Raw genomic sequence first — 17,440 nt, 5'->3', positions numbered from 1 at the left:
ATTGGAGAAGTCTGGCCAGGCCATGGGAATGTAAAATGCCAACGGCTCTGGACCCGGCTCTCTGCTCAGCCTAACTCATCTTTGCTTGAGACTTGGGAGTGCCCCCTGGCTCCCCAGTTGTGCCTGGCTTTGCACAGGAGTGCTTCCCTCGCTCGCCCATACTCATGCACCAAAGAGGATTTGTCTTCTACAGCATATCCGGCAGGGCACCAGGGCCTGGAAGGAGTCAAGGAGCTAGATTGTTGTCCCAGACCCAGAGGCAGCCATGGGAGCCTGTGCCATGGTGACCGACACCAACATCTCATCTGGCCTTGAGAGCAACACCACAAGCATCACAGCCTTCTCCATGCCTGGCTGGCATCTGGCATTGTGGGCAGCAGCCTACCTGGCCCCGGTGCTGGTGGCTGTGATGGGCAATGCTGCGGTTATCTGGATAATCCTCGCCCGTTGGAGGATGCGCACAGTCACCAACTACTTCACTGTCAACATGGCCCTGGCCGACCTCTGCATGGCCGCCTTCAACGCCGCCTTCAACTTCGTCTACGCCAGCCACAACATCTGGTACTTTGGCCGTACCTTCTGCTACTTCCAGAACCTCTTCCCCATCACAGCCATGTTTGTCAGCATCTACTCCATGACCACCAGCGCCGCCGACAGGCAAGAGGGGGCAGCTGCGAGGAGTCGGCTCGCTTTTCTTGGTTCACACAGGGCTGGTAACTTGCCCACAGTCACACAGCAAGTTAAGGGTAGAACCCAGTGAATTAGTTGCCTCCTAACCTGATCATGATCCTAAACTATGCATCTGTCAGACAGGGGACTGTGGAACCGAAGCAAGTAAGGTTCACGTTAGACACAAGGAAGAACTTTGCACTAGACGGCTGTTCAAGGCTACAGGGGAAGACCAACAGTGTTTTAGGGACCTTCTGAAGTGTTCTTCTCTGGAGCTGATCTTTGTTTTACTGAAAGGAAATTGCTTATATTGTCATCCTATTCCTAGATATATTATATGAGGGGAAATTTTAACACTGCACGCAGTTACTATATCATTAAGATGGGGCCAATTACTTCCCTGATGCCGCTCTCTGGGGCTGCAGACTGTGACGTTCTGACGGGGATGGGGTGGGGGCAGGAGGGGTGGAGGAGTGATCAGTCGGGAGATCTGAAGGTCCCCTAAGACTTTCTTTTCATTCACTCAGGTATTTGAGGCACTGTTTCAGGCACTGGGGAATAAACACCAGTGGGAAAAGAGTCCCGGAATCATGGTCTCATGGAACTTCCATTTTAAAGGCTGGGTGGAGGGTGGGTAGTACGGACTGTAGAGGGCAGGGTGGGAGCCAGGAGACCAGGCAGGAGGACATTGACTAATAACCCAGGTGAGGAAGGATGGTGGCTCAGGTCAGGATGGTAATAATGGTGACTCGTCCATTCATTTCTTCATTCATTCTTATGTTCAATGCCTACTATGTACAGATACTGTTCTGGGCACTGGGGGAAGAAACAGACAAAGGTGCCTGCCCTAGTGAGAATTTAAATAATAAACACAAGACTAAACAAATGATATGTTGTATTTTGAGGTCATGAGTGCTATGGAAAAACACCAGGAAGGGGATCCGAGGCACTAAGGTATGTGTGCTGGGGGAGGACAGGTCGTAGTGTTAGATGGGTGTCAGGATCAGCTTTATTGTGAGAGTGGGATTTGAGCTGCGTCCTATTGCTCTGGCCTGGTCTCAGGGTTCAGATTAATCCCAGGGAGGAAGGCCCGGGGGTCATCTAGGACCAAAGCCGTCTCGGTGTATGTAGAGCAGTTCCTCCACGGCAGAAAGCTGGTGGGCAGCTGCTTTGGGCTTTGTCCAGGAGACCGTTGGGCTCTGTTAAGGTTTCTGAACGGAAGACAGGCTGTGTGGCTGGGGAACTCGGCAGGGCTGAGCTTCAGGACAAGGCCCCAGATGGACTGCCGGTGTCGCCACACCGCTCTCTTGTGGCCATCGAGAGCATATCCGTGCTCAGAGGGAGGCCATGTGGTGGAACCGGGTGGGGTGGGCAGGCGTGTAGGGCGCTAGTGTCCCACATGGCTGTGGGAGAGCACCAGCCCAGCTGGCTCTCTGCAGGTCGTCAGCCAGGGTGCAGGGAATGGGACTAGCGGATCTGGGCTGGTCTGACGGGAGGGCACCCACCACTCACACCGCCCTCTGCTCACAGGTACATGGCCATCGTCCACCCCTTCCAGCCGCGGCTCTCGGCCCCCAGCACCAGAGCAGTAATTGCTGGCCTCTGGCCGGTGGCCCTGGCCCTCGCCTTCCCCCACTGCTTCTACCGCCCCATCACCATGGACCGGGGTGCCACCAAGTGCGTGGTGGCCTCGCACCTTTTGTAAGGCCTGGGGGTGGGGGAGCATGCGCACATGCATGTGTGTGTGTGCATGCACATATGTGCACGTACACATGTGCAGGGTGTATGTATGGGTGTGCACATGTGTCTGTGAGTGAACTGGGGATTATGTGAGTACAGTATCAACTAAAAGTAACACTTAGCACTTACTAAATGTCAGGTTTGGTCTAAGTACTCTACATACGTGAACCCACTGGATTCTCCTAACAATATGAGTATGTATGTATTATTATTCCCATTTTTCAGATGAGGAAACTGAGGCACTAAAAAAAACTAAGTAATGTGCCTAAGACCACACAGCTAGTAAGTGGTAAATCGAAGATTTAAATCCAGGCAGTCCTGCTTCAGAGCCCAATCTCCTCACCACTCTTACTTAAATAAGGGACACGTCAGGGTACCGAGACAGAAAGAAAGGGCAGGTGCCAGAGCCTGGGATGTTTTCAGGAGGAGCCTGGAGTGGACTTGACCTGAGGCAGGCACCGTGGGCTGGGGGATGGGGGGAGAAAACAGAACTCAGGCGTGGTGCAGCTGCTGTGTGACACTGGGTAAGTCCTTTCCCTTTCTGGGAGTCAGTCTGCCCAGTTCTCACAGCGGGTGTGGCTTTGTCATCCCCAAGCACGGGGGGTGGGGGGTGGGGGGGGTTGGTAGTAGAGGATAAAGAATTGGTTGAGGTTCTGGAGACAGTAGTCGAGTTGGAGTCCTGCGCTGTCCCCTGCTGGCCGAGGACCCTTTGTAGTCACTTAACCTCTCTGACCCTTTGGCTCCTTCTCTCTTAAAGGGGATTAGTACGAGAACCTTGCTCAGGGGTTGTTGCGAACACAGAAGAGAAAATGTACCTGACGCAACTTAGCACGGTGCCTGGCACAGAACCGGCGCCCAGTAGGTGGTAGTTTAAACGGGGAACAAACGAAAACAAACCTGGCAGATTTAGTCCAAGAAAAGCCCAGCTGCCCCAAGCCCGAGGATGTGCACGCTCTGAGCCCAGAGCCGCCAGAGCACAGCGACAGCTCAACTCCCTCTCCCGCCTCTTTTAACACTCCTCCCCCAACGCCCGCCCCTACCTGGTCTCCTCCCGTCCCGAGCACCAGACAGAAGAGCGCCACGCTGCGGCCTTCGGGGAAGGCGCCATTCCTCTGAGAAGCCCGTTCCGGGCAACTGCTGAGTTTCCCGGGAAACTGCTGCCCTGCGTCTCTGCCCTCGTTCCGTAGCCCACGTTCTCAGGACTCACGGCTCCAGGGGCGGAGTCTACGTAGGGACCCGCCCCCCTTCTTGGCTTTGGGAAGGGGCGGAGAGCAGAACATTTCCTGACTGGCCACTGCGGGGCGGTGTTTCTCCACCTTAACAGTGAGCTTTTCTCTCTGAGGTATGGACCAGTAAGAATTTAGGGTACCAACCACCACCTTTCTGGGGATGGTGATTTCCGACTCTGCTCCAGGCAACAGGGGAAAACAGGAGGGCAGAGGTGGGCTAGGAAGGCTATACTTTGGTGCTACTTCGAATTCTGAGAGGATTTGGGGGAAAGCCTGGTTTCTCGTGTGTAAGAATATATTATTTGTTCTTGGGTTGGGGAGCTTCTGAGATTTAGACTGGGGGCTCCATCCGTACAGGCTCACATCCTGTGTGTGTAGGAATCTAGGAAAATGCACATACGCTCCCCAAATCAAAATACAAAAAAAGGCAGTCCAGGCTATGAGATTCTGGCAGGCCCTAGAAGATGGTTCCCAAAGCTCCTTGGCACTCCCTTTTGTGTGGGAACCTAGCCCAGAGTGAATTCCTAACCTGAACCAACCCACGAAAGAATGAGGCAACAGAAAGGCGTCACTCATACTTGGGAAGGATGGTAGAGATTAACTCCTTGTTTTACAAATGGGAAACAGACTGAGGGAGAGATCTGACTTGCCCAAGGTCATGCTTTAAATTAGATGCTAGGCAAGAACCCAGTTCTTCCGACTCCACAGGGCTGACCCTCAGTGGAAGGAAAATCATTTGTGCGTTAAGTCCGTATAGAGCTGTTTCACAGGACACAGACTTCCTGTGCCTCTCTGAGCCTCATTTTCCCGCTCTGGGTGCTGAGACAGGTGGCCCTGCTGATCCTCAAGGTCTATCTATCTCAGACACTCTGTGACGTCACAATGAAGGTAAGGTACAAGGGCCTGGCACCTGGCTGCTGCTCCACCTTCACCTGCTCCACAGTAGGACAGATGATGATCGGGGAGTCTAGGAGCCCCCAAACCTTTTGTAATTAGCCTGCTTGCCAAAAGAGTAAGCAAGCCGAATTCTAAACTCAGGCTTTAGGGAAGACGTTTGCTGGAGCCACCTACTCCCCTCCCTCCAGGTGTCAGTACCTCTTGAAAGGGACCCAGCAAGGCTGGCACACGGGGAGGAAAGGAGGGGCTTGGGTACACCTCTGTTCTCCTAGAAAAAGGTCACATGACAGGGCCAGGGGTCTTGGGTCCATTCACCGGATGCTCCTGCTTGGGCCTTGTCAGAGAGAGGCTACAGCATCGCTCAGAAACCAGAATGGGCAGCATGCATCTTTCCAAAAGGAAATGAGAAGGCCTCAACACAGCCCCGGGTGTCCTCCACGGGGACTGGATGAGCGCCATCAATGGTGCTCCGGGCCACCTGCTCACAGGTGGTGTGAAAGAGTATCTGCAGATGTGAGCCATGTTCCCAACCAAATGCTCATAGTCAGGAAGAGATGCTCCACCAGCACGTACAGTGTGGCCTGTCTCCACTGCCCCTTCCCTGCTAGGGATGTTCGTGCAGGATAGAACCATATCAACTCTAGGAAATCTATCTAGACAGACAGTTGCAGATATAGAAGATATACATAATCTATCTAATACATATGTGCATATACATATACACATATATTACATGATTCTGGAAGAAATATTCCAAACCATTAACAGTGGTGGGGGTGAGATACATAATTTTACTTCCTCCTTTGTGCTTAACGGCATTTTAAATTTTAAACAAATGTATTACTTGGTTAACTTTTTCATTCCTATTTATTTCCTTGTTTGGTAACTTGTCTGTCACTTGGAAGGACTCAGAGCTAACACAGGTGTCCCTTTTGCAGCAGGGGAAACTCTCATTGGGCACATGTGCTAGCCAGTCTGCCCTTCTTTTTTTTTTTTACTTTTTTTTTTTTTTTTTTTCAAACCAAGCCCTTGGGAGGTGGCCCAGGGTAGCCCGCCAGGGACAGCTCAGGGGCGTCAGCAAGGTCCTGGGGATTGAGTGCTGGCGGATGCTGGAGTCGCCCCCAGGTCGCCCCGTGCCTAGTCCCTTGATTCTCCTTCCAGGTACCACCTCGTGGTGATCGCCCTCATTTACTTCCTGCCTCTCGTGGTGACGTTCGTCGCCTACAGTGTCATCGGTCTCACGCTCTGGAGACGCACTGTCCCAGGGTACGAGGTGCATGGCACCAACTTGCGCCACCTGCAGGCCGAGAAGGTGAACTCCGGGAGCGGGGCCGGAAGTTTGGCCCCGCCTCGGGATCAGCCATTCCGGGCACGTCGCCTAGAGGGCGCCGCGGAGGATAGACTCCACCTGTAACTTGCCCTTGTCCCAAGTCCCTGGCCAGAACATTCATTCCTTCTTCCCGGGCGGGCGGACTTGCTTTGGTCTTTGGGCTGTGGCAGACACAGATTGCAGGGAGAGGGAGGCCTTGGAACGCGTAGCTGGCATGGTCTCCTCTAAGGATGGGGTTAGGAACGACAGCTCATCCACTCTCCAGGGAGGGGAGCTGCTCGGCTCTAACAGGGATCCAAGCCGCCTTTTAGAGGAGGTGGCTACCGAGCTGGGCTTTGAGGAGTGAGGACTTCAAAGGAAAGACAGCAGTGTGGACAGAGAGACCAGCCTGAGCAAAAGCCCCGAGGTGGAAGGCCCAGGAGCGTCTGGGTAGCAGAAGCTCTAGGGGCCTGAGCCTGTGGAGGTAGACAGGGCCTGCTTACTGAGGGCTTCTCAGGCTGGCATGAGACGTGCCTCGTGCTTCCCCTCGGGAAAACTGGGGCTTGGGGCTTCCAGGCTGAGGAGTGACCTGAGTCTCTCCTGGACCAGTCTGTGAAGACCATGGTGCTGGTGGTGGTGACATTTGCCATCTGCTGGCTGCCCTACCACCTCTTCTTCATCCTGGGAAGCTTCCAGGAGGACATCTACTGCCACAAGTTCATCCAGCAGGTCTACCTGGCGCTCTTCTGGCTGGCCATGAGCTCCACCATGTACAATCCCATCACTTCTTGCTGCCTCAACCACAGGTGAGCCCTCACCCCAGCCCCTCTCCCCAGCCTAGCTCCACCTGGACTCCCCTGCACAGCTCGAGCCTGTGCCCGTCCATCCCCGCCACCATGGGATTACCATCCTCCCAGGGAGCCCCCAGCACAGTCCTCCCTCTGGTCCAGGCCTAACTCGAGCCCCACCTCCTCCCCAAAGCTTTGCCCCGTTGCCCAGGCCACAGCTCTCACGTCTGCCTGCCCCTGCTCTTTCTTCTGGGGGCTGCATCTGGGACAAGGAGAAGAAAGGAGGGGGACAGAGAGATGGAGGGAGGGGAGAGAGGGAGAAGGACAGCCAGAGAGGGTGGAAGGAAGGAGCCAGGTAAAGGAGGGAGGGACTGATGGTTTTAAGAGCTTCCTACGCTGAGGAAGAACTGAGGACTGTCCCTGGGCGAGGAGAACAGCGCCAACCGCAGCAGAACGAAGCACTCAACCTGAGGCTGGGGGCCAAGACTAGAGGGGGAGCAGGTTGCTCCCTGGAAGATCACAGAAGGGGCTTTCAGGGCAGCTAGGAAGTGACCTTGGCAGACACTGCCAGAAAGGAAGGAGCCAAGTTCTCACTTCCCCCCAACCCTTGTACTTCTAGAGAAGTGTAGTCCCAGAGAGGGGCTGGCATTTGCTCAGGGGCACTTGCACAGGTGAGGAGGTGCTGGGCCAGGCAGGAGCCCCAGCCCAGGAGTCCTGCTTGCAGAGCAAGTCGTTCAGCCTCTCAGAAAGCCTTGACGGTGGAGCCAGGTAAGAGGAGATGAGAGGTGGACACTGAGTCCTGGCCTTAACAAGGCAATGATGTGCGTGAGGTTGGCCCTGGGCATCTTTTATCACCTCCCTGCCCACATGTCCACACCACTCATAATGCCAGTAGGATCTTTGTTGCTCAGATATCCCACCCGGGGCAGGCCCGAAGGAAGTAAGAGACTGTACTTTTTTTTTTTTTTTTTTTGACTGTTTAATGGCTGCCAGAACCTTCCATTTGTCTCCTGAGAGGCAAATATATAATGGGAGGTAGGTGTTATCCCCATTTTACAGATGAGGAAACTGAGCCTCCAAAAGGAAGACTCTCCTAAACTCATACAGCAGGAATTCCATGTGTCTCCAAGGCCTTTAATCTCATCACCGCATCACACATTTCTCTTGCATGCAGTTGTAGGAGTGCGAACTTGGAGACAGGGACTGTCACATCAGGGAGGGGGCTCCCAGCCTTCTGTGTCTGTGCACTGGTCACTCTCCCGCTACCCAAAGACACAGTCCCTGGGAGTCTGAACACCCCAGGGCTTTACAACTTCTGAATCATTCAGTATTTGATGACAATAGCTCTGAAGACTGGTGCTCCTGGCGGAATTTTCATTCTTCCGCAAAACGTTCACCAGTGGCTCTGTGCGCCCGGCACTGTTCCAGGCCCTTGGGACACCCTGGGGAGCAAAAACAGTGATCACTATCCTCGGGGAGCTGACCCTCTAGTGGGGAGGTGGAGATAGACAATAAGCAAATGTAATGAGTAAATATACATTGTGTATTAGGTGATAAATCCTATAGAAAAAAGAAAAAGTAGAGCCGGGTAAGAGAGGACAGGAAGTGCCGGGGGAAGTAATGGGCATAAGGGTTGTGATTTTACAGGATGGTCAGGGTAGGCTTTACTAAGGGGTCTTTTGAGCAGACTTGAGGACTGAGTGGGCCCTGTAGGTGTCTGGACAAGAATTCCAGGCAGAGGGAACAGCCAAAGGACCCTGTGGTCAAGGTAAGGACTTGGGCTGGTTCTCTGACATGAGGAGCCTTGCAGTGTTCTGAGCGGGGGAAACACACGCTCTGATTCCCTTTTAAAAGAATCAGTCTTGCAACTGTGTTGGAACTGGACCACAGAGGAGCAAGGTGGGGGAGGCAGGGAGATGGTTAGGCAGGTGCAATAATCCAGGCGAGAGATGGTGGGTTTAGACATGTGACAAGTGGTCAGAGTCCGGAGACTGCTAAGGTAGAGCCAACAGAATTTGATGGAGAGGGAGTCAAGGATGACCCCAGGTGTCTGGCCTGAACTAGTGGAAGGACAGCGTGGTCAGTTGTCAGGAACTGAGACGAGGACGACTAGGGGGGTGCTGGGGGAAAAGGGTGGGGAGCTCGGGTTGGGACATGCTGAGTGTGGGCACAGGCCATGAAGCTCCCATAATAAAGGCATTTATTGGGCTGCACCACGAAACCTTCAGAGCTACAGCGGGAGGAACCAAAATCGGGCCTGCTCTTCTGAAACTCGGAACCCTGCGTCTCCGGGAACAGACCATATAGTTCTTTCCCTCCCTCCGCATCACACAGGGTCTCATCTGTTCTGCCGGCTCTTTCTCACTTCTTCCAGTCACTCTCTGCCTCCTCTGATCTCCAATTTACAGGTGGACCCTCTTTGCTGCCTTGGGGAAAGTTGTCTATTTTTTAAGCAAATGTACTAAAACTTGGTAGTTCCATGTGTATATTTTCTTTCAAAGCATCCGTATTCTACCCAACATTGCCAAAGCCCCAAGTTTTTAAGGCTCCTCTTTGCATACTCCTTTAGAAGCCAATTAACAAATCGAACAAGAAAATCTGTTGTGTCTTTATGACCGAACTTGGTTTATTTTTGTTTGTTTGTAATAACAAACGGTCTCATTCTGCTCACTTCAGTTCTTGGACTTAGCTCCAGATTACTTCTGGTTGTTTCCAAAAACCAAATCCACTAAAGAACGTGTCTCCCCAGAGACCCTGAGCTCTTAGGAGCGAGGCAGCGACTTTCCTCTGGAGGAGAGATCGGCTCCTGGAGGTGGGAGCAGCCACAGGACAGTTCCCATAACTGCCGCCCTCACTCCGTTGCTCAAGATGACCCTCCATCCCCCAGGTTTCGCTCTGGATTCCGGCCTGCTTACCGTTGCTACCCATGGGTCACGCCAACTGAAGAGGACAAGACTGAGCTGACTCACACCTCATCCCTTTCCACGAGAGTCAACAGGTGTCACACTAAAGAGACTTTGTTCATGGCTGGGGATGTGGCCCCCTCTGGGGCTGCCAATGGGCAGGCTGGAAGTCTGCAAGCTGAAGTGTCTGCTGACCCCTGAACCCTTGTGCCTGGCTGCAGGGGGAGGCTTAGCACCCTGGAGAAGTAGCCAGAGAGACTCTCTACATCAGAGAGTTTGGCCCATGCCTCACCCTTCAGTACATCAATGGAAAAACAAGATGGGGCCAGGAACTCTGCAGTGGGTGCTGACTCTCCCAGCCACCCCTCTGACAGTGCTTCAGGGCATCCAATAAGTCAGAGAAGACAGTGTGAGCTAACATTTATCTAATCTGGGAGTTGCAAGCTCGAATGCCTCCCTGGGGCATACAACATGCGTAAACCGAATCCAGTATAAAAGAAAAACTGTAGATAAAATGATAAAAGGTAAGTGACTTTCAGTGTTGGAGCAAAAGGAAGGGTGGGGACTGTGGCAAACTGGAGAGCACAGGAATGCAAAGGGGACGACAGCCGATCAGCTCTGGACAGATGCTGCCATGTGGCTGGGAGCCCAGTGTTGTCAGATCCTCCAAACCTTTCAAGAGAAGCCAGAAATCCAAATCTGTGAAACTGCCAGGTTTGTTCAATTGAGCTCCCATTTTTTTATAAATGTTGCATAAACCAAACAAAACACACCTGTCGGCAGCACCCAACCATGACACTGACCTATTATTAGGCTAAAGACACATGGAAAGAAGCTTCTTGTTCTGCAAAGCCCCTAACCTGTGAGCCAATCCAGGGCTTCTCTGCCTTAGCATCTAAGAACCCAGATCCACCCTGGTGTAGAAGGTGGTTAAAAGGAGCCTCAGGGGGCTTCCCTGGTGGCGCAGTGGTTGAGAATCTGCCTGCCAATTCAGGGGACACGGGTTCAAGCCCTGGTCTGGGAAGATCCCACATGCCGCGGAGCTACTAGGCCCGTGAGCCACAACTACTGAGCCTGCGTGTCTGGAGCCTGTGCTCCGCAACGAGAGGCCGCGACAGTGAGAGGCCCGCACACCGCGATGAAGAGTGGCCCCCGCTTGCCGCAACTAGAGAAAGCCCTTGCACAGAAACGAAGAGCCAACACAGCCAAAAAAATTAATTAATTTTAAAAAAGGAGCCTCAGCTGGGTGGCCTCAGACAAGTCACAATGACCTTCAGCTCCTTTCCCTTTCAATGGCAAAACTACCTCACAGGGATGCTGTGAGGATGATGGGAGTGATGCCTATAAACTGGCAGGCCCAACACAGGTTAAGTGCTTCATAAACAGCAGCTGTGACTTATTACTACCAGGGCAGCCGTTTGACCTGAATTCCGCAAGTCAGCAACACAGCCCTCACCCTTACTTCTGCTCAGGGAGGTGGCAGGCAGAGAACACCCACTGTCCCATCTCCCAGAAAGCTCCAGGCCCAGCCCAGTCCACACCTCACCCTGCTTGCTGACTCACCCTTCCCACCTCACGGCCCCTCCAGAAGCATCACGTAACACTGTAAATGCACACCTAGAGTTCAATGTTATCCGTGTTCTCCACAAGATCACTGTGTCATAGGCACCGGCAGTGACAAATAAAGGGACTCTGGTCTCACCAAACCAAGGGAGCATGCAGTCAGTCCTGGGAAAAGCCACCAGAGGTGTGGTCATGGCCTGGGAGACTCACATCGCACCTCAATCACAGGGTACCAGAATGTGGACTGATGTGGGGTCCACAGACAGGCTGGGGGAGAACCCCAAACGGCAGCCACAGAGTGGAAGAGCACCTCAGGACTGCGGTGGGGCAGGGATGACAGCGTCAGACAAAGGCCCACAGAAGGGGTTCGTTTATGACGGGGGTTGGGGAGAGGACAGCAACCCTGCTACCCTGGGCTGCTGCAAGGCCTCACCTGCTCAAGGCAGGGGATCTCTTCATCCATCGTCCTGGAGTTGGCAGAGTGTGATGAGGGGAGGACCCGCTCTAGCACAGCAGGAGGGAGGGCCAGTGTTGCCCTGTCCTCTCATGGGGCTTCCAACAGCCCCCGCAAGCCAAGCTGACTTTTCCTTTGTTCCAACTACAAGTGAGGAGGCCAGGCTATTGGAAGACGGAGGCCTTCCATCCCTTTACCTTCTGAGAGGTGTCGAGGCGGGGGCTGCAGGAGTCCCTCCCTGCGGTAGGCCCCCGGGGCTGGAGCAGGGAACTGGAAGGGCAGGTGCTAGAAGAAGGGGAGAGGCTACTTCTTGACCCTCTGCAGGGAGAGTACAGAAGTCCTCAAGCCAAAAGAAGGCTGTACGCTGAAGAACACAGCCTTCATTTAAAACTCTGCCCTGACCCAGAAGGCCACGAGACCCCCCCAGGGTTTGGTTTCTGCCACATCCCCCGATGTCCTCCCCACTCCCCAGCCATTAAGCGTCACTCGGGTCTTTGAATTGGTACAAAGTTTACTAGGTCATACAACATGGCTCACAAAAGCGATGGGAAATTCCAATGAGCGTACTGTTTCTTGATTGGTTCGTTTTACCCAAACGGAGACAAGACACTTTCCCGCAGGACTGCCCACCTCCCCTCCCCAAGACAGACAGGATGCAAGACTGTCACAATGTGGCTATGACCAGTTCCATGGACACACAGTTCAGAGGCATTGACACGCCCTGATGGGACACCAGACAGCAATGGGTGCGGGGCCGGGAGGAAGCGGCGGCTGACGCACCCGTGGGAGGAGTCCCGGCAGTGTCTGCTGGTGAAAATACATTGCACACGGGGGACACATCCCCAAGGACGGGCTGCGGAGGCCCATAAGGCCTGTCAGATGGCGTGACTTTTCATTTTGGGCCAATAAATAACTGTTGGACTAATGCATAAGTTAGAAACGGACGCCACTAAAACTTCACATGTGGGGAACGTACGACCAGGTTGAAGTCAAATCATGCAAAGTGGCAGGGCAGGTGAGGAGGGATCTGGAGGTCAGGGAGATTACCAACAGCACACACTCTATTTTGTACCCTATGTTACGCGCCATTAGTTGGCTTCTGTTTTCCTCCCCGCGGTGGTGCTGGCGGGCTTTGGTGCTGGCGTCTCCCAGCACAGCTCGCTGGGCAGAACAGGGGGGCGCTGCTTGAAGAGAGAAGTGCTGGAAGGGCAGCAGGCTGGGGGGTCCAGGACTCTTAGCTGCTCGTTTCTTGCCGGAGCCGAACGCCCACTGCCGTGATGAGGGCGGCTCCCTTGCCGCTACCGTCTTCGGATAAGAGGAAGGACACGTTACACTTTGGTGACAGTTCCTTCACGGTTTGGTGCATGATTCTGGAGAAACTAAAAAAGACAAAAATAGAGAAGAGTAGGTAGAGGAATATGAGGAGAGATGCCGGACCCACCTGAAGACACTGAAGCACCCTAACAATAAGGAGGGAAGCGAGATGGGAGGGGCTGCTTGGAAGCAGCTGTGGCTTATTGAGAACGTCTGGGAGAAAGTGGGTTTACAGCCAGTCCTGTTACAATTTGCAGCAGGGAGGCACAACAGAGAATCCAAAACCAGCTGCTCTGTACACCTTCTGAGGGTTAAGGCATGAGTAACGCACCCAGACGGCTCCCATCCTCAAAGCCTGAGGCTCCGAGGGGACAGAAAACCAAGAAGGGGTGCTGGGACCTGCGGGCCAAGCTGGTCCGGCACTGGGTCAGCTCAGCAAGCTGCATGGAAACGAACATCACCCACCCCCAGCTGCAGTCCTCTGAGACCCCAGCCCAGCACCTGAAGCTAAGAGAGGGAGCCCCCCCACCCCCATGAACACTCAGGGCAGTGGGGCTCTTAGAGGAAATACTGACTGCCCTTTGCTGAATTCCTACTAGGTGTCCCACACTTTATATTTGTAATGTCCGGCCTGCCGGTGGTCATTTTCCCATGAAGAAGAGGAGACTGGGCAGAGATGAAGCCACTGAGCACAGCTCCTACATGGTGGTACCAAGATTAAAACCAAGCATGTCCATGCGCGGCTTCAAAGCCTAGCTCTAAACCACAGTGACAACGAGGACAGCTGTAAAGGTGGAGAGACAGAGGTCGGGGTGGAGCCCAACAGATGCTTTCATCCCAAGCCACGGCCATGACGTAGGCAGGCAATGCCTACACTGAGCTGGGTGAGGTTGCTTTTAGGTGGAGTGAGCGGCCCAGTTGACTGGGGACAGTCCCAGTGTGATTATTAGTAGCACTCTCTTGGCTGGCAAAAGTACCTCCATTTCGACAATAATATGGTCACTCTATTCATAAGAGCCAAGCTTTAGGATGTGTGGTAGATCAAAGAGCAGATGGGCTCACTTCTCCTCCTCCAGCATATGGGGTGCTGGACACCCGACCAAAACGTCAGGGAGGTCACATCCCACCCGCCTCCCTTCTACAAAGCCCAGGGCCAAAACCGCTCCTGCCTTCCAAGGCTCTTGACAAACTGATTTAGCAGGTGGACAAGACAGTGGGCCCTCTTCCGCTTTCCTTCACTCCCTCTTCCCGCTTACCAAACACAGCCTCCCGGCCAGGCTGATGGGTAAGTGCACACCCACCCTTACCTCCTTTCCTGCTCCCCACCTGGATGAGAGGCGCCCAGGAGGAGGGGAAAGCAGGAAATGCCAGGCCACAGGTGTGAGCTGGCCAAGGGAAGCCATTTCTCCACCTCCCCAGGCATCCCAGGTAAACTTCAGAGCAGCTCATTTCCTCGTCCCAGACAAGCCCCACCCTGACCACACAGCCTGCAGGTTGGCTGTGTCCTGCTGAGGAACTTTCCTGGTGGGAATCACATCCTGATGTCCCATAGCCATAAAGGGGCTTTGCCTGCCCAGGAAGCTCTGCCCATCCCCACCGGAAGCCCCACTCACTGCGGATGAAGCTTGTAGAGCGTCCCGTCCACGCCCACAGTCACGTTGAGGTGGTCCAGCCCCCTGTTCTCGCGGATCTTGTCCACCACGGCAGCCATACCTGCGCCACACAGCTGTGCGGCCCTCTTGGACACTACCCCGCACACGGTCTTCACGAGGATGCTGTCGTCACACGTGCTGTTCAGGCCAAGTTGCTGGAGGATGGCCCGGACCTGCAGCAGCGCTAATCGGTCGCTGTGGGGGACAAAAGCCAGGAGGCTGGATGAAGCAGGACCCACGAGAGCAGCACAGAAGCCGCCGACTCCAAAGGAGCCGGCCCCAAATCACTGCACTTATCCACGAAAAGTGTCATGGGGTTTTCTCTCCCCTTCAAAATAACATTTACTTGTCTATTTTTTTTAATGATCCCCAAAGTATTACATGTTAAGTTGTAGAAAAACTAGCAAATCTAGAAAAATAAAAATTGGAAAATTAAACCTATCTACAATCCCAACACTGGGGAAAATACTATTAACGTTTAAATATATTTCCTTCCAATCTATTTTTCTTGGATATCATTAAACAATGTCTTTGTCCTGATATGTGAATAGGCTTGTTCTTTATTTTTAAATTTTTGTTTTATACTGCAGTGTAGTTGATTAACAATGTTGCAGGCTTGTCCTTTATTTATGGTTTTCTTTCTTGCTGTTTTTCATGCTTCAAACATCTGAGCAAGTTCCCACCTCCTTGTCTGAGACCAAGATTGGTAAAAGCTGCCATAGTAGTCTATTCTGGGGATGACCATAATTTATTTAGCCAGTCTAGAGAAATTTAAGTTGTTTGCAATTTTCTGTTAATATAAAGTAACACTCTGATGCTGTTCCTGTTGGTGCAAGTCATATTTTCCCCTTAGGATACATTTCTCGGTCAAAGGGTTTTTGATACATATTGCCAAGTGCCTTTCTGAAAGTTATATCAATTTACTGTCTCTAACAGAGTATTTGGCCTTACTTGTCCCCAGTGGAAAGGGGCTTCCCTGGTACAGTGGTTAAGAATCTGCCTGCTGATGCAGGTGACACGGGTTCGAGCCCTGGTCAGGGAAGATCCTACATGCCGCGGAGCAACTAGGCCCATGCGCCACAACCACTGAGCCTGCGCTCTAGAGCCCGGAGCCTCTACTGAGCCCACGTGCCACAACTACTGAAACCCACACACCTAGAGCCTGTCCTCCGCAACAAGAGAAGCCACAGCAACAAGAAGCCCGCGCACCACAACGAAGAGTAGCCCCCACTCGCCTCAACTAGAGAAAGCCCGCGCACAGCAACGAAGACCCAACACAGCCAAAAATAAAAATAAATAAAAGAAGTAAATTTTTTTTTTTTTTTTTTTTTTTTTTTGCGGTACGCGGGCCTCTTACTGTTGTGGCCTCTCCCGTTGCGGAGCACAGGCTCCGGACGCGCAGGCTCAGCGGCCATGGCTCACGGGCCTAGCCGCTCCGCGGCATGTGGGATCTTCCTGGACTGGGGCACGAACCCGTGTCCCCTGCATCGGCAGGCAGACTCCCAACCACTGCGCCACCAGGGAAGCCCAATAAATTTTTTTAAAAAATTAAAAACACTGGACAATTTGGTAAGAATGGCATCACACTGGTTTAATCTGTGCTCCTCTCTATTAGTGAGGATTACTGTTTTTGTTTACTGGCCATATGAACTACCTTATACCAAAACTCTTGTTCTCCTGAGATATTTGTCTCCTCATTAAACTGAAAGAGTTGACAATGACTGATGATGAACACAACAGCAGTGGTAAGAACAGTTAGCCTTTTTTGAGAACTTACTATGTGACACGTGCTTTACATACATCACCTTATTCCTCCTCCGAACAGCCAACTGATCCATGTATGATTATTCCCATTTTAAAGATGCGGGAATTGAGGCTCGGAGAGATCGAGTAACTCACCCCAAAGCTCACAGCCAATGGGGTAGAGCAGGTCTCAAGACCAGACCTGCCAAAGCTCTTGCCCACCATGCCATGCTCTGCATCTTGCATATATAATGCAAATGTTTTCCTTAGTTTTCTGTTTGTCTTTTAAGCTTGATGACGGATTTTGTTTTTATCTTATAGAACTATGCAGCTAAATTTGGCATTTTTTTCTTTATGATCTCTTCCTTTGCTATCACACTTGAAAGGACCTTCCCCAGCACTTCACACCCATCAGGATAGCTATTATTAAAAGAAAAACAAAAACAGAAAAGAATAAGTGTTGGCGAAGATGTGGAGAAGTTGGAGCCCTTGTATATACTGTTGGTGGGATGTTAACATGGTACAGCCACTGTGGAAAATAGTACGGCAGTTCCTCCAAATAAATAAGTAAGTAAAATAATTATGTGATTCAGCAATTCCACTTTTGGGTATACATCCCAAAAGAATTGAAAGCAGGGACTCAATTGTGTATTTGTACACTCATGTTCATAACAGCATTATTCACAACAGACAACAGGTGGAAGCAACCCAAGTGTCCATGGATGGATGAATGGATAAAAATGTAGTGTATACATACAAAGAATTATTCAGCCTTAAAAAGCAAGGAAATTCTGACACATGCTACAACATGGATGCACCTTAAAGACCTTATGCTAAGTGCAATAAGCCAGTGTGAAAGGACAAATGCTATATGATTCCACTTACATGAAGTCACTAGAGGAGTCAAATTCATAGACACAGAAGGTAGAAGGGTGGTTGCCAGGGGCTGGGGGGAGGTGGGAAATGGGGAGTTAGTGTTTAATGGGTACACAATTTCAGTTCGGGATGATGAAAAAGTTCTGGAGATGGATGGTGGCGATGGCTGAACAACAGTGTGAATGTACTTAATGTCACTGAACTGTCCACTTCCAAAATGGTAACAATGGTAAATTGAATGTTATAATATCTACCACAATAAAAAAATGTTAACAAGAAGTATTCACTGATATTTTCTTCTCA

The 17,440-nt window shown here is 52.0% G+C and overlaps 2 protein-coding genes across 5 annotated transcripts in view; one reads left to right on the top strand and one right to left on the bottom strand.

Moving 5' to 3' along the window:
• The first annotated feature begins 265 nt into the window (after positions 1–265).
• TACR2 (tachykinin receptor 2) lies at positions 266–10,593 on the top strand. Its single transcript, XM_032608583.1, has 5 exons — positions 266–657; positions 2,200–2,370; positions 5,697–5,847; positions 6,454–6,650; positions 9,520–10,593. Exons 1-5 carry the CDS (start codon positions 266–268, stop codon positions 9,734–9,736), a joined length of 1,128 nt encoding a protein of 375 aa, XP_032464474.1. The 3' UTR covers positions 9,737–10,593.
• Positions 10,594–12,045: 1,452 nt separating this feature from the next.
• Positions 12,046–17,440, bottom strand: part of HK1 (hexokinase 1) — a 74,601-nt gene continuing 69,206 nt past the window's right edge. For all 4 annotated transcript variants that reach the window (XM_032608728.1, XM_032608727.1, XM_032608725.1 and 1 more), the window contains 2 exons: positions 14,480–14,713; positions 12,046–12,931 (listed from right to left, as the gene is read on the bottom strand). In XM_032608728.1, the coding sequence (XP_032464619.1) occupies positions 12,787–12,931; positions 14,480–14,713 (379 nt within the window). In that variant the 3' untranslated portion in view covers positions 12,046–12,786. The remainder of the gene's footprint in view (positions 12,932–14,479; positions 14,714–17,440) is intronic.

This window comes from Phocoena sinus, chromosome 16 (assembly GCF_008692025.1).
Source record: "Phocoena sinus isolate mPhoSin1 chromosome 16, mPhoSin1.pri, whole genome shotgun sequence".
Classification (NCBI taxonomy): domain Eukaryota; kingdom Metazoa; phylum Chordata; class Mammalia; order Artiodactyla; family Phocoenidae; genus Phocoena; species Phocoena sinus.
Note: the sequence above shows the minus strand (reverse complement) of the source record. Positions and strands in the feature narration are given on the sequence as shown.

Bases quoted from the DNA above. Each gene is read 5' to 3' on its own strand.
- TACR2 (XM_032608583.1), top strand. From the start codon at position 266: ATGGGAGCCTGTGCCATGGTGACCGACACCAACATCTCATCTGGCCTT. The intron at 658-2,199 runs GCAAGAGGGGGC...CTCTGCTCACAG, and splicing joins ACCACCAGCGCCGCCGACAG to GTACATGGCCATCGTCCACC. The intron at 6,651-9,519 runs GTGAGCCCTCAC...TCCATCCCCCAG, and splicing joins TCTTGCTGCCTCAACCACAG to GTTTCGCTCTGGATTCCGGC.